This window comes from Acomys russatus, chromosome 32 (assembly GCF_903995435.1).
Source record: "Acomys russatus chromosome 32, mAcoRus1.1, whole genome shotgun sequence".
Lineage (NCBI taxonomy): Eukaryota > Metazoa > Chordata > Mammalia > Rodentia > Muridae > Acomys > Acomys russatus.
In genome coordinates, this window is record NC_067168.1 from 40,282,146 (window position 1) to 40,295,593 (window position 13,448).

Here is a 13,448-nt window from a genome sequence, read left to right on the forward strand (position 1 = left end):
GGTCTACATAGTGAGCTCCAGGACAGCCAGAACTACTTAGAGAGACCCTGCCTCTGAAACAAACAAACAAATAAGCCAAGCTCTATCTGTGTACACCAGCTATCCTCAAAGTCGCGGGTATCCTGATGCCTCTGCCTCCCCTGTACTGGAATGAAAGCGTTTGTACCATGCCTCATACCTCACTCCTCCTCCTCCTCTTCTTTTTTAAAAATTTCAAAACAGGGTTTCTCTGTGTAGACCAGGCTGGCCTTGAACTCAGAGATCTGCCTGCCTCTGCCTCCTGATTGCTGGGATTAAAGGTGTGTGCCATTACTGCTTGGCTTAAGACTGTTTGTTTTTAAATAGGTTTATTGATTTTAAAATTTATTTATTTTGTGTGTATGGGTGTTCTGCCTACCCCTGTCGGTGCTCCATGTGTATGCAGGTACCCATGTAGGCCAGAAAAGGGTGCTGACCCCCTGGAACTGGAGTTACAGAGATGTGTGAGGTGCCATGTGGGTGATGTGAATTGAACTCGGGTCCTCTGGAAGAGCAGCCAGTGGCCAAAGAAAACCTTTTCTTTGATACACAACAAGGTTGAGGCCTCAATAAAGTTAAAATGGCTGGAGGTCAGACTGTACATTTTGGTGAACTACTCAAACCGAAACCCCTATGATGCCAGGAAAGCCCCGCTCCACTCTTCCCTCATACGCTCCAAGCACCTACCTTTATAAGTGTTCCAACTTACAGCATCTTACAACACGATCTTACCTGGCATTCCGGGTCACCCACACTGGGGCAGCTGTCTGACCTCCTCCTTTACAGCTTCCTGCCTAGCTTTCATTTCCTGTTTATCTTTGCCTAATTACTTTTGAGACCAGGTCTTACTAAGTACCTGTGGATGTCCTGGAACTTGCTAGGGAGACCCGGCTGGCTTTGAACCCACCAGTCTCCTCCTCCTGAGTGCTGGGATTAAAGACGTGTGACATCTGAATGTTGTTTGTTTTCAGGCTCAGCACCTTGTAGGCAAGCTTGGCCGTGAGTCCTTTTCTACTCTAAATCTCTAGTTTGGGCAGGAGACGGTAGGCGGGTAACTAAGCGGAGTTTGGGTTGGGGAAGAGCTAGACCGCCAGGCCTTTGTAGGGGGGTCTGGTGTTTTCTGTTCATTTGTAGCAGGATCTAAGCTGGCTCCAGGCACCTTTGAAAATCAACTGTTAAAATTTTATTTTTCACAGGGCTCCTCAAGTAGGTTAGACTGGCCAGCAAGTCTCAGGGTTCTCCTGTCTCTGCCTCCCCAGGGCTGGGGATTGCAGGCGTGTGCTGGCTCGCCCAGTTGTGTGTGTGTGGGTGCAAGGGTCTCAGCTCAGGTCCTCAAGCCTTTGCAGTGAGCCTGTGCCTACTGAGCATCTCCCTAGCATGAATTCTCAGGTCACCACTTCCTGAGTGCACACTCCAGTGCACTGTGCATACTCACATGTTTACACTTGTTGTCCAAGTTAATTTGGAAATTTATCTTTTCCATCACATTTCAATAAAGCCCATTTTTCTGCAAAATGCCATCTTTTCAATTAAAACACTAACTGTCTTGGGGTTAGAGACACAGACTTAGAATTGGTTTTTCACCTAGATGCACTTTCAGTGCTTCATACACAGATACATTTTGCATTTAAAATCTTTCTCTGTGCTAATGCCCTAAAGGGATTTTTTTCCGATGAAGGGAGAAATTTAAAAATCTGAAAATGAATTATTGCAATTGGACATTCCATCTCTGGATTTTCTTAAAGTTTTCAAGTACTAGCCAAATATTTATCTAGGAGGATGGGTTAGAAATAGCAATGGTGAGGGATGAAATGCCTCAAGCATTTTATTGATTTGCCCAGAGTAGGTAAACACATTAAATTACAATTCCACCCAGTTCTGTCCCAGAGGCCAGGAAAGTCTGAGGTGGACTGAGACATTGTGCACAAATAATGGGAGAGACAACTTTTAGGTGTGCATACGAAGCAATGGGCTCCATCCTGGTATCTTAAAAATATTTTTATTATTCCTATTTACTTGCATGTGTACTTGTGTCTCACAGTGAGATCAGAGGGCGATTTAGGGGAGTCAAGTCACTGTTTAAGTCCTGGGACCTCAGGTCAGCAGGCTTGCTGGCAAGCATTTTACCAGCAGAGCTATCTCGCCAGCCCTACCTTGGAATCTTCATGAACAAGTGTCATTATATTTTGTTTTGCTTGTTCTGTCCTCCCATTTTCTTTTATTTTTTTTCAAAGAGGTGTCACTGTGTAGTCCTGGCTGGCTTGGCCAACATGGTCTCAACAGGTTTCTCCTAGATCCTGGCATTAAAAGTTTGCAGCACTATGCTCAGCTGTTTTTTCTTTTTTCTTTTTTTGTTTGTTTTTTAAAAACAAGAAAAAAAAAAATCATCACTGGGTGTGGTGGTGCACGTCTTTAATCCCAGCATTCAGGAGGCAGAGGCAGGTGGATCTATGTGAGTTCAAGGCCAACCTGGTCTACAAAGTGAATCCAGGACAGCCAAGGCTACACAAAGAAACCCTGTTTTGAAATAAACGAAAACAAAAAAAACAAGCCAGGTGTGGTGGCACATGCCTTTAATCCCAGCACTCAGGAGACAGGCAAATCGCTGTGAGTTTGAGGCCAGCCTAGTCCACAAAGTGAGTCCAGGACAGGCAAGGCTACACAGAGAGACCCTGTCTCAAAAACAAAACAAAACAAAACAAAACAAAAAAACCTAAAAAAAAAAAAAAAAAAACCCCAAAAACCAACCAAAACAAAAAACCCCAAAAAACAAAAAAAAAGAAGAAAGAAAAAAAAAAAATCTAGTTAAAAAACAACCCCCATGTGCAGCTCTCACTTTAAAAAGAATGAGAGTTTATACTGTGAAGGATTGGTATCGGCTCAGGATCCCAAAGACCAAGCTCTTAGCATAAAGGAGATTTATTTGCCCCAGAGGGACAGAGGACAGGGAATAAAAGACAGAGGCAGGAGGTACAGGACCAAGGAGAAGAGGAAGGGAGCAAGGGAAGGGGAGAAGGGTATTGGTCCCAGAGGACAAAGGACTGCCTCTGGACAGAGAGGACACAGAAGTGGTCCTTAGGAAGATGGCCGATTATAAAGTCACAAGGGAAGCCTCGAGTTAGGATGACATGTTTAATTTTAGTTGTGCATGTTAAAGTTTTGATTGCTGGACTTCAGTACTTTGATAGTTAGACCTTAGTGGTCAGCGTCAGGAGGAGGAAGTGGCCAAGTAAGGGAAGAGACCTTGGTGGCTAGCTGTAGGAAAGTAACTTAATGGTTTTTGGTAAGGCAGAGGGCATGGGGCAGAAGGGCAAAGCTTGCAGAGTCCCTTTATTCCGGAGCCAAAGTTGAGTGGCCGAGGAGGCCCTGGAACACGGTTTAGGTTACCCAGATTCCAAGTTCCCTTGTGGAAGCAGCTCTACGGTTTTACAGAACAAAGAAGAGTCATAAATCAAGGCAAACTTGGGGCTGGAGAGATGGTCTGCTCTTCCAGAGGTCATGAGTTCAACTCCCAGCAGCCACACGGTGGCTCACAACCATCTAACGCCCTCTTCAGACATGCAGCTGTACATGCAGCTAGGGACACTCATATACATTTAAAAATATAAATAAAACATTAAAAAAATCAAGGCAAACTTAAAAGACATCAGTGCGCACTTCAGAGAGAGGCGGTTCCAGCAAGACCAGGAAGCTTTCCTACAGCTAGGCCTCAGGTACTAGCTGATGATGTTCTTAGATTTTGGTTCTGAAAGCCTGTGGAATTGCCACGGGGGCGGCGGGATTGCCTGAGATAAGGTAATTATCTGAGGACCTGCAACATTCCAACCTGCCCACACCACTGCAGTTCTAGTCCAACCCATCAATTAGTCATTGCAGACACACACACTTTTTTCCAGGAATTCGTGTGGACACCAGCTGCCATTTTGCAGCCTTGGAGATGATTCATCTAAAAGGTCTGGATGCTTTTTTTTTTTTTTTTTTTTGGATTTTTGAGACAAGGCTTCTGTGTAGCTCTGGCTGCCCTGGGCTTGCTTTGTAGACCAGGCTGGCCTTGAACTCACAGCAATCCATTCCGCCTGCCTCTGCCTCCTGAATGCTGGGATTAAAGACGTGTGCTACCACGCCCAGCTTACTTTTTTTTTAAATTAAATTTTCTTTTGGTTAAAAATATTTACTGTTTTGGTGGGTTGTCAGAGGAGCTTATGGGACTGCTTCTGAGGAGCCATAGATAAAGGCAGGAGGAAAGACGCTATTGACGATGGTCTTTGGGCTTTCCAGCCAAGGCCGTGCAGCATTGCTCAGCCCTGGAGTGTCTCTTGAACTGGTGGTCATATCTCCCTTTCACATGAAAGGGCTTCCTTCAGAAGGTTCCCAGAAAAACCTCTTTAGGCCTCTATTTCATTGCCTCTTTATGGAACCTTGATTGCAGTATAAAGTACTTAACAAAATCCACTGGGTATGTAGAAGGTGTCCTGGACATGAAAGGGCTTCCTTCAGAAGGTTCCCAGAAAAACCTCTTTAGGCCTCTATTTCATTGCCTCTTTATGGAACCTTGATTGCAGTATAAAGTACTTAACAAAATCCACTGGGTATGTAGAAGGTGTCCTGGCTTTGGTAAGTCAGAGAGGACAGAAAGATTGTCTTAATTTATTTTTATTGTTGATGATCTGGGGATTAAATACAGTGAGATTGCCCAAACTTCTTTTTATTGTTGTTTTGAGACAAGATTTTGCTTTGTAGCCCTGACTGACAAGGAACTCTCTCTCTCTTTTTCTTTTCTTTTCTTTTTTTTTGAGACAGGATCTGTGTTAGCGGTGGCTGTCCTGGACCCACCTTGTAGACCAGGCTGGCTTGAACTCGATCTACCTCCCCAGCGCTGCATGCACCACCATGCCCAGCTTGACCAGGAACCCTTATGTAGACCAGGCTAGCCTTGAACTCGGAGAGCCACCTACCCTGGGTTTAAAGGCTTGTACCATAATGCTTGGGGTGTTAAAGTCAGTGTTCTGTCACTGTGAAGAGACACCATGACCGTGGCAACTCTTTTTTTTTTTTTTTTTTTAACCTTTATGTTATGTGCATTGGTGCTTTGCCTGCATGTATGTCTCTGTGAAATTGTCAGATCTTGGAGTCATAGACAATCATGAGCTGCCATGTGGGTGCTGGGACTTGAACCCAGGCTCTCTGGAAGAACAGTCAGTGGCCTTAACCGCTGAGCCACAGCTTCAGCGTCCCCACAGCAACTATTTACGAGAAGACATTTAACTGGGGCTTGCTTAGAGTTTCCGAGTAGTAGGCCATCATCGTCATGGTGGGGAGAGTAGTGGCACGCAGGCAGACATGACACTGGAGAAGTAGATGAGAGTTGGGCTGGAGACATGGCTCAGAGATTAAGAGCACTGTCTGTTCTTCCAGAGGTCCTGAGTTCAATTCCCAGCAACCACATGGTGGCTCACAACCATCTATAATGAGATCTGGTGCCCTCTTCGGGCTTACAGGTATACATGCAGGCACCATACTGTATAATAAAAAAAAAATAAAAATAAAAAAAAAAAGAAGAAGAAGTAGCTGAGACTTCTCCACCTGGAAGCCCCAGCATCAAGAAGAGAACCCCTGGGCCTGGGCTTTTGAAACCCCAGTGTCCACTCCAGTCACACACTTTCTCCAACAAGGCCACACCTCCTAATGCCTTCCAAACAGTGCCACTCCCTGAAGACCAAGCATTCAAACATACGGCCTTTTGCTTTGTTTTGAGACTTGGTTTTGTAGTTGTCATAGTGGTGAGGAAGGGATTGTGGGTGTGAAAGCATTCCTCCTTAGACCAGTGTTTCTCAACCTTCCTAATGCTATGACCCTTTAATGCAGTTTCCTCATAGAATTATTACTACTATTATCATTAGTTTTGTTTTTCAAGACAGAGTAGCCTTGGCTGTCCTGGACTCACTCTGTAGACCAGGCTGGCCTCAAACTCACAGAGATCCAACTGCCTCTGCCACCCTGAGAGCTGGAATTAAAGGCTTACACCATCACCCCTGGCCCATAAAATTTATTCCGTTGGCACTTCATAACTTTATTTTTTGATACCGTTATAAACTGTAATGTAAACATTTGTGTGTTCTGATGGTCTTAGGCGATCCCTATAGAAAGGGGACTTCAGACCATGTGGGCACAGAGTGTATTCACCATTTAGGCTAGCACAGCAAGCAAAATGTATTGAATATAATTACAGCGTGCAGCAGGCTAGACAGTAATATGAGAACTGCCTGCAGCTTTATTCTATTTTTTTGCAAAGTCACCAAGTGGCAGGCTGTCCCAGGGACACCACAGAGAACCAAATAAACAGGAAAAACCCAAACATACAAGTAAAAAAAAAAACAGCACCGATGCTGGGCGTGGTGATGTACGTCTTTAATCCCAACACACGGGAGGCAGAGGCAGGTGGATCGCTGTGAGTTCGAGGTCAGTCTCTGGTCTGTCTACAAAGTGAGTCCAGGACAGCCAAGGCTTTTTGTCTCAAAAACAAAACAAAACAAACCCCTCCCCCCCCAAAAAGAAAACACCACCAAACAGGGACCACAAAATGTCCTAGAAGCCAGTGGGACATCATATTGAAAGAGGGCGTATTTCAGCCCTGCACATGACACCAATCCCACTAACGTTTCTGTGGTTTTTCTTGTTTTTTAAAAACTCTGAGTTGAAAAGTCACCCAAGATACTTGTTGTACCAGCAGGAACCGTCCTGCCTGAAAACACTTCCTCCCTTTAATTGGCCTGGCTCATCTGCGCTCTCCCACCATATGATAAGAGCTGCAGACAATGTCACCATGGAGTCACAGTAATGATTTGAGATGTGAAGACATTTCGGCACGATGATGTGTGTACGTGCACACGTGCCTGCATGCGTGTGTGCATGTGCACTCTAGAGAACAACCTTAGCTATCTCTCCTCAGGTGCTGTCCACCTTCTTGCGTGACAGAGTTTCTCACTGGCTGGCCGGGAACTCCACAGGTAGGTTGTGCTGGCTGGCTAGCAGCCCTCAGGGGTCCGCCTGTCTTTGCCTCACTGGGGCTAGGATTATGATGCACTGCCAGAACTGGAGAGAGGATGGCTGAGCTGTTAAAGGCTAGGCTCACAATCAGTACACTACCTGGCCTGACAATTTTTTGGGGGGGGGGGGGGGGGGGGGGGGGGGGGGTGGGGCAAGGTCTGATGTAGCCTCAGGCTGAGCTTGAACACCGGATCCTCCAGCTTCTCCCATTAGTCCAGGGATGGAACATGGGGGCTGCTAAAATACGCATCCTCAGCGTTCCTTTTTTGGATGTGGGTTCTGATCAAAGCCAGGCCTTCTGCTTGCAAGGCACTTGGAGCTATCTCCCCAGCCCTCAGCAACACCTGTACCTATCAGTCCTCTCAGTGGCTACATATCTATTTTTATCGTGTTCTAGAATAAACTAGCCCTTCCTGGCAGGACCTTTTTGCAGGAGCTCTTTACTGAGCCCAAGGCCATGTCTCCTTTGATTGACCTAAGGTATAGGCTAGCATGTGAGAGTCATGGGCACTGTGGTTCCCAGCGAGAGATCTCTCCGGCCACCCTGTCCCGGTGACTGATGTCCCTTATCACTCACACTCACCGTTAGCTGGGGGCATTGCGCCATTAAATCTGGTATCTTTAACGTTCGCTTTGGAGGTAACGTTCTCAGCAGGTAAGAGCCACTCACTGCTCTTGCAGGGGGCCCAAGCTCATAGCTGCCTAAACACCAGGTACATGCACACACAGGTACAAATTAAAAAAAAAAAAAATCTTTACAGAGTGAAGCTAGCTTTAGGCCAGTGAGATGGATCCATGGAAAAAGAAAGCCTCCTGGTGCCATGTTGGACGTCTATATCCTATCCCTGGGGACTGTCGAGTCGGAGGAGAGAACTCCCTTCTGCAAGTTGTCCTCTGACCTCAGCATGTGACACACTGTGGTACAAAGTGCACCCACACCCAGACACAAACCCACACATCCACATACTAAACAAAAATGTAGCTTAAAAAGTTAGCTTTACAAGTCAGGTGTGGTGGCGCACACCTTTAATTCTAGCACTTGGAAGGCAGAGGCAGGTGGATGGCTGTAAGCTGGAGGCCAGCCTGGTCTACAGAGTACAGGACAGCCAAGGCTACACAGAGAAACCCTGTCTCAAAAAAAGACCAAAAAGAAAAGAAAAAATTTAGCTTTATGAACCCCACACATTCTTAACACTTAGCAATTTATTTATACATTGTGTAAGAAAATAAAACCTATGAGGAAGTAGGGCAATTCGCAAGTAAGCATCCAGTCTAACTGTAACAAGCCGCTAGGAGGGAATTTAGCTAAGATATAAAAACATTAGTTAAATACAATTCTGGGCAATATACATTATAGCTACAACTGTTTGTTTGTTTTTTGTTTTTGTTTTTTTTTTCACAGCGAGATCTGTCCTGGTGTGTTTTCTTCTCCATTATCAGAAGAGGAAGTCACTGTGTGGTCCTGGATCTCCAGGCTATGAAACTGAAGTATGCGTTTCCAGCATAGCAGATGGTGACCAGGAAGGCGAAGAACTGTGGAAGTGAAGCATGGTAGAGACAGGGCTTCAGCACATGTCTTGACTAGCAAATGATTGCCTCCCAGCCCCCCCAACTATGTCAGTAGCTCAAACTACCCTGGACTCCTTCTCTATTCAACAGCTCTTTTCTTTAAAACCATCATCATCATCATCACCACCATCACCACCTTCATCTTCATCACCATCATCCCCACTACCACCATCATCACCATCGCCATGTATGTGGAGGTCAGAGAACAACTTGTGGGCATCAGTTCTTTCTTTTTACCATACAGGTCTCTAGGAGCAAACTCAGACCATCAGGCGTGGTGGCACACACCTGTGCCAACTGAGTCATCCTTGCCTCTGCTTTCCTTCTCTGGCGTCTCCTGGCTGTGCCCTTTGAGTTTCTGGGACAGGTCAGGATTCCTTAGGGAGTTCACCTAAGGGTGCTGCTGGAGCTGTGTGTGGCCTAATCTAGTTCAGGTAACCTTAGACAGGCCTCAGCTTTCAGTTTCTGCCACCAGCCACTGTAACGCACACACATCCAGTGTGTCTATGGATCTCAAAATCTCAATTTGTACCTCTCTGTGTTTAAAGTTAGGAAGAGCTGGGTGTGGTGGCGCATGCCTTTAATCCCAGCACTCGGAAGGCAGAGAGGCAGGTGAATCTCTGTGAGTTCGAGGCCAGCCTGGTCTACAAAGTGAGTCCAGGATAGCCAAAGCTACACTGAGAAACCTTGTCTCGAAAAACCAAACCAAACCAAATAAATAAATAAATAATAAATAAAGTTAGGAGGAACCAAGTGGACAGCAAGGGGCCAACCAGCTGTGGGAAGGAGGGTTGTCATTGTTGCTTAAAGATTTGCCATGCCCTACAAGGCTTCAGTCATCACCCTCCTCCGCTCGCCTCATCTTCTGCAGGGGAAACAGATTCTTTTTAGAAGGGCAGCTACTGCCATATGCTGGCTCATTCTTGCTGTCTGTTGTTCTGTTTTTTGTTTTTGTTTTTGCAAGACAGGGTTTCTCTGTGTAGCCTTGGCTGTCCTGAACTTGCTTTGTCAACCAGGCTGGCCTCAAACTCACAGAGATCCACCTACCTCTGCCACCCGAGTGCTGGGATTAAAGGCAGGCACCACCATGTCCGGCTGTTGTTTTGTTTTTAAATTTCCTTTCAGCCCATACGTTTTAATGCCTTGTTGGTCATCAACCAGTTGACTGCTCTACTGTCACTATTGCAAATGGCCATCGTTCCCTGCAGACAAGGTGACTCCCTCCTGATCTCAAGCAGGCTTTGGGAGGAAACTTCAGGACAGGACGCTATGGGCGGTGTATGCAATGACTCACTCACCGAGGAGGCTGCCCAGCTGTTGAAGTTGTGACTGTCCTTCTCGGAGGACACAGAGGATGCATCCACTATGGCCGCTGAGAGGTACAGGACGAAGGCGCTGCCATTGAAGCCCAGGCCCTGTGAAGGGGGACAGAGTGTTGAGGGAAGGCCAAGAGGAGCCAGCTGCCAGAGGCGAGCGTGTCGCTGCAGCCCCCGTCCAGGATGTCACCAGCCCTGACTGGCCCCAAGACTGCACACTGTCCCTTTAACCATCACTCTTTCTCTGCTGGCTCTTGGTCCCCAGCTCCTGTGAAACCTCAGCGTGGTGATCCTGGTAGAGGGGGGCAGGCCGCAGGAGAGGCTGTGCAGTGTCACCTGTCGCCTCACCCCAGCCTCAGCTGTAGTCAGTTATCTGGCACGTGTCCTGGACAGACCTCCTCCACATCCCAGGGGAGGCACAGTTAGGTAAAGCTACATCTTAATTGTATGTATGAATGTTCTGGGCACAGGCACAGGCTATAGATCCTCCAACTCTCATCTCCTCAGTGCTGTGCTTCACAGCTACTTCTTAATATGGAAGAGGAAAGGAGGGATGGAGAGAGAGAGAGAGAGAGAGAGAGAGAGAGAGAGAGAGAGAGAGATGGTGGGGCTGGGGAGAGGGAGAGCAGATATCAGAGTCCTTTGGGGAGGTGTTGTCACCTTGGCTCCCCCTGTTTTTCTTTGCTCTTTAACAATGGATTTTCAGTTACTTTTGTTTGGGTTTGTTTGTTTTGTTTTGTTTTTGAGACAGGGTTTCTCCGTGTAGTCTTGGCTGTCCTGGACTAACTTTGTAGACCAGGCTGGCCTTGAACTCACAGAGATGCGCCTGCCTCTGCTTCCCGAGTGCTGGGATTAAAGGCGTGTGCCACCATGCCCGGCTGATTTTCAGTTATTTTTAAACTCTAGGACACTATATTCTGGGACAAGTACATGCTTGGAACGAGGAAGTAGGTGGGGAAATCAACAGCCACTAAAGGAAATAGAGGGCTTACACGCCGGGAAAGGGGCTATTATGCCCGACACCTCAGGAAGTCAGAGACAAAGGTATGGAGTCAGAAGAAGCTATCTTTTCCTCCACTGGAAAGAAAAGGCACCCAGGATCTTCCAGACACAGATGCTGACATCCTGAGGTCAACTGTAAGCTCTGCATCTTAGCCTCCTGTGCACACTGGCCCTGGGCTAGGGACCATAGAGTCCTCAGGGTTAGAGTCAGGGTCCTGGCTGCCTGACCATGACCCACTATGAGGTAACTAAATCCCAGCATCCCTGGCCAACTAGTCTTTGAATATTAAAGAGTTCAAAGGAGTTGGGAAGCATGGTGGAGCTTTTTTTCTGGTACTCAGGTGGGCTTGCATCTAGAACAGCTGTCTATGTCGAAGCCACTGAGAAAGCCTTCAAGGTGTACAACACAGCTGGTGTGACCATCACCTAGACAAGTCTTTCCCGACTTCCCGGCACCTTCTTCACCTGTCCTGCGTGCGGATCTAGTACAAGTAACCACAGGAATCTTCCCTGTGATTGAGATAATGGGCACCCTCACGAGTCAGTCCGAACCAGCCCGTTAAGAAGGAAACTGAGGTCAGAGGACCACGTACAAGAGAGCCAACCAGATATCCTGTCTGTGAGTAAAGTCTCTTCCTTTTGTCCCTCAGCCTCTGTAGTGGCCGTAAACATGTTTTTGTGTTGATCCCAAGGGTGGGATGGGGAACGGACTTGTGAGAAAGCAGGTGATCTTTATCCACTAGAAGATGAACCACCTTGTGCAGGGGCTTGGTCTTTGCCAGCTGAAACACATCTTAGTACAGACTAAGGATGGCCACGGATCTGAAGCGGGGGGGGGGGGGGGGGGGGCGGGATGGGGGCCATGGACCATGCTGACCTGCTGAAGAAATGGCTGGGCCCAGGTGCAGGTCACACTTGCTAGACCCTCCAGCTCCTGTTGGCTCTCCAACATCCCTGTGCTGTGGATGTGAGCTTCAGAGAACACAGGATCTGAACAAAGGTGGCCAGCTGCTCTTTGTCGGGGGAGAGGGAGGGAGCCACAGTTCCCTCCTGAAATTCCATCCTGCTTTGCTGTGAAAGCACTCTGTAACTCTTTGTTTAGCCTCCAGCCTGTGTAGCTGGGGCCTCAGTTTACAGCGTTTGAACTGCTAAGGATGTCTAACCCTCCGCGGGAGAGAGAAGTCCATTCAGAATCCTGGCAGGTTGCTGTGAACTACTTCTCAGTTTCAGAGAAGAGTTTGTTAGAAGTGGCCGAGCCTTGACGTCTGAGCCACCCAGGCAGGTCACCACCCTCCCAAATGACCGACCCACTCTCTACTGGGTGGAGTGTTTTACGAAGTCCCATGTCAGGGTCTGGAGAGATGGCTCAGTGGTTAAGAGCACTTACTGCTTTTCAGAGAACCTGGTTCCCAGCACCAACATGGCACCTCACAACTACCTGTAACTCCAGTCCCAGAGGGTTTCCTGTGTCTTCTGTACCTGAACTCCTGCATGTACACATATAAAATAAGTATATATATTTAAAGTTCCTTGTAGCTGAGGGCATTAAATCAACAAGGAAGATACTAACCAAAGACTAATAGCAGGCTACCAAGAAGAGAGACTTGATACCCTAAGAGCATATACAGGGGGAGGAGGTCCCCCTCAGTCACAGTCATAGGGGAGGGGAGTAGGGGAAATGGGAGGGAGGGAGGAATGGGAGGATACAAGGGATGGGATAACAATTGAGATATAATATGAATGAATTAATAAAAAAATAATTAAGAAAAAAGACTAAGTGACAGAGTCAAGAATTTCTCTCTCTCTCTCTCTCTCTCTCTCTCTCTCTCTCTCTCTCTCTCTCTCTCTCTGTGTGTGTGTGTGTGTGTGTGTGTGTGTATGTGTGTAGGTTAGGGGACAAATTTCAGGAGTTGACTCTCTTTATCTACCAAGTGCAACCCAGGGATTAAATCAGGTTTGCTGGCAAATATCTTTACCTGCTGAGCCATCTGACCACCCACTTTACACAGGTCCTAGACATCTGAATGCAGGGCCTCCAGTTTGTATGGCAAGCACTTTGTCAACTGAACCATTTAAAAAAAAGTTTTTTTTTTTTTTTTTTTGAGACAGGGTTTCTCTGTGTAGCCTTGGCTGTGCTTTGTAGACAGGTTGGCCTCAGACTCACAGAGTTCCGCCTGCCTCTGCCTCCCAGTACTGGAATTAAAGGCATGTGCCACTACAACCAGCCTAAAAAGATTGATTTTAATTTGATGTGTATGAGGGTTTGCCTGACTATATGTCTGTGTGTCATTTATGTGCAGGGCCCTTGGAGGACAGAAGGGAATGTCACATCACCTAGACCTGGGAATTAGACAGTTCTGAGTGGGTGCTGGGAATTGAACCTTGACCTCTGTAAAGAGTAGCAAATGCTTTTATCTACTGAGCTATCTCTCCATCCCCAGGTTGAGGCTTTAAACTGCTTGATTATACTCAGTTTGCACCGTACTTCCTAGTTTT

General features: G+C 46.9%; 1 protein-coding gene across 1 annotated transcript in view; it reads right to left on the bottom strand.

Moving 5' to 3' along the window:
- Positions 1-8,173: 8,173 nt before the first annotated feature.
- Cmtm8 (CKLF like MARVEL transmembrane domain containing 8) overlaps positions 8,174-13,448 on the bottom strand; it is a 49,075-nt gene continuing 43,800 nt past the window's right edge. The window contains exons 3-4 of the mRNA XM_051140533.1: positions 9,933-10,049; positions 8,174-8,598 (exon numbers count right to left, since the gene is read on the bottom strand). Coding sequence (XP_050996490.1) covers positions 8,515-8,598; positions 9,933-10,049 — 201 coding nt within the window. The 3' untranslated portion in view covers positions 8,174-8,514. The remainder of the gene's footprint in view (positions 8,599-9,932; positions 10,050-13,448) is intronic.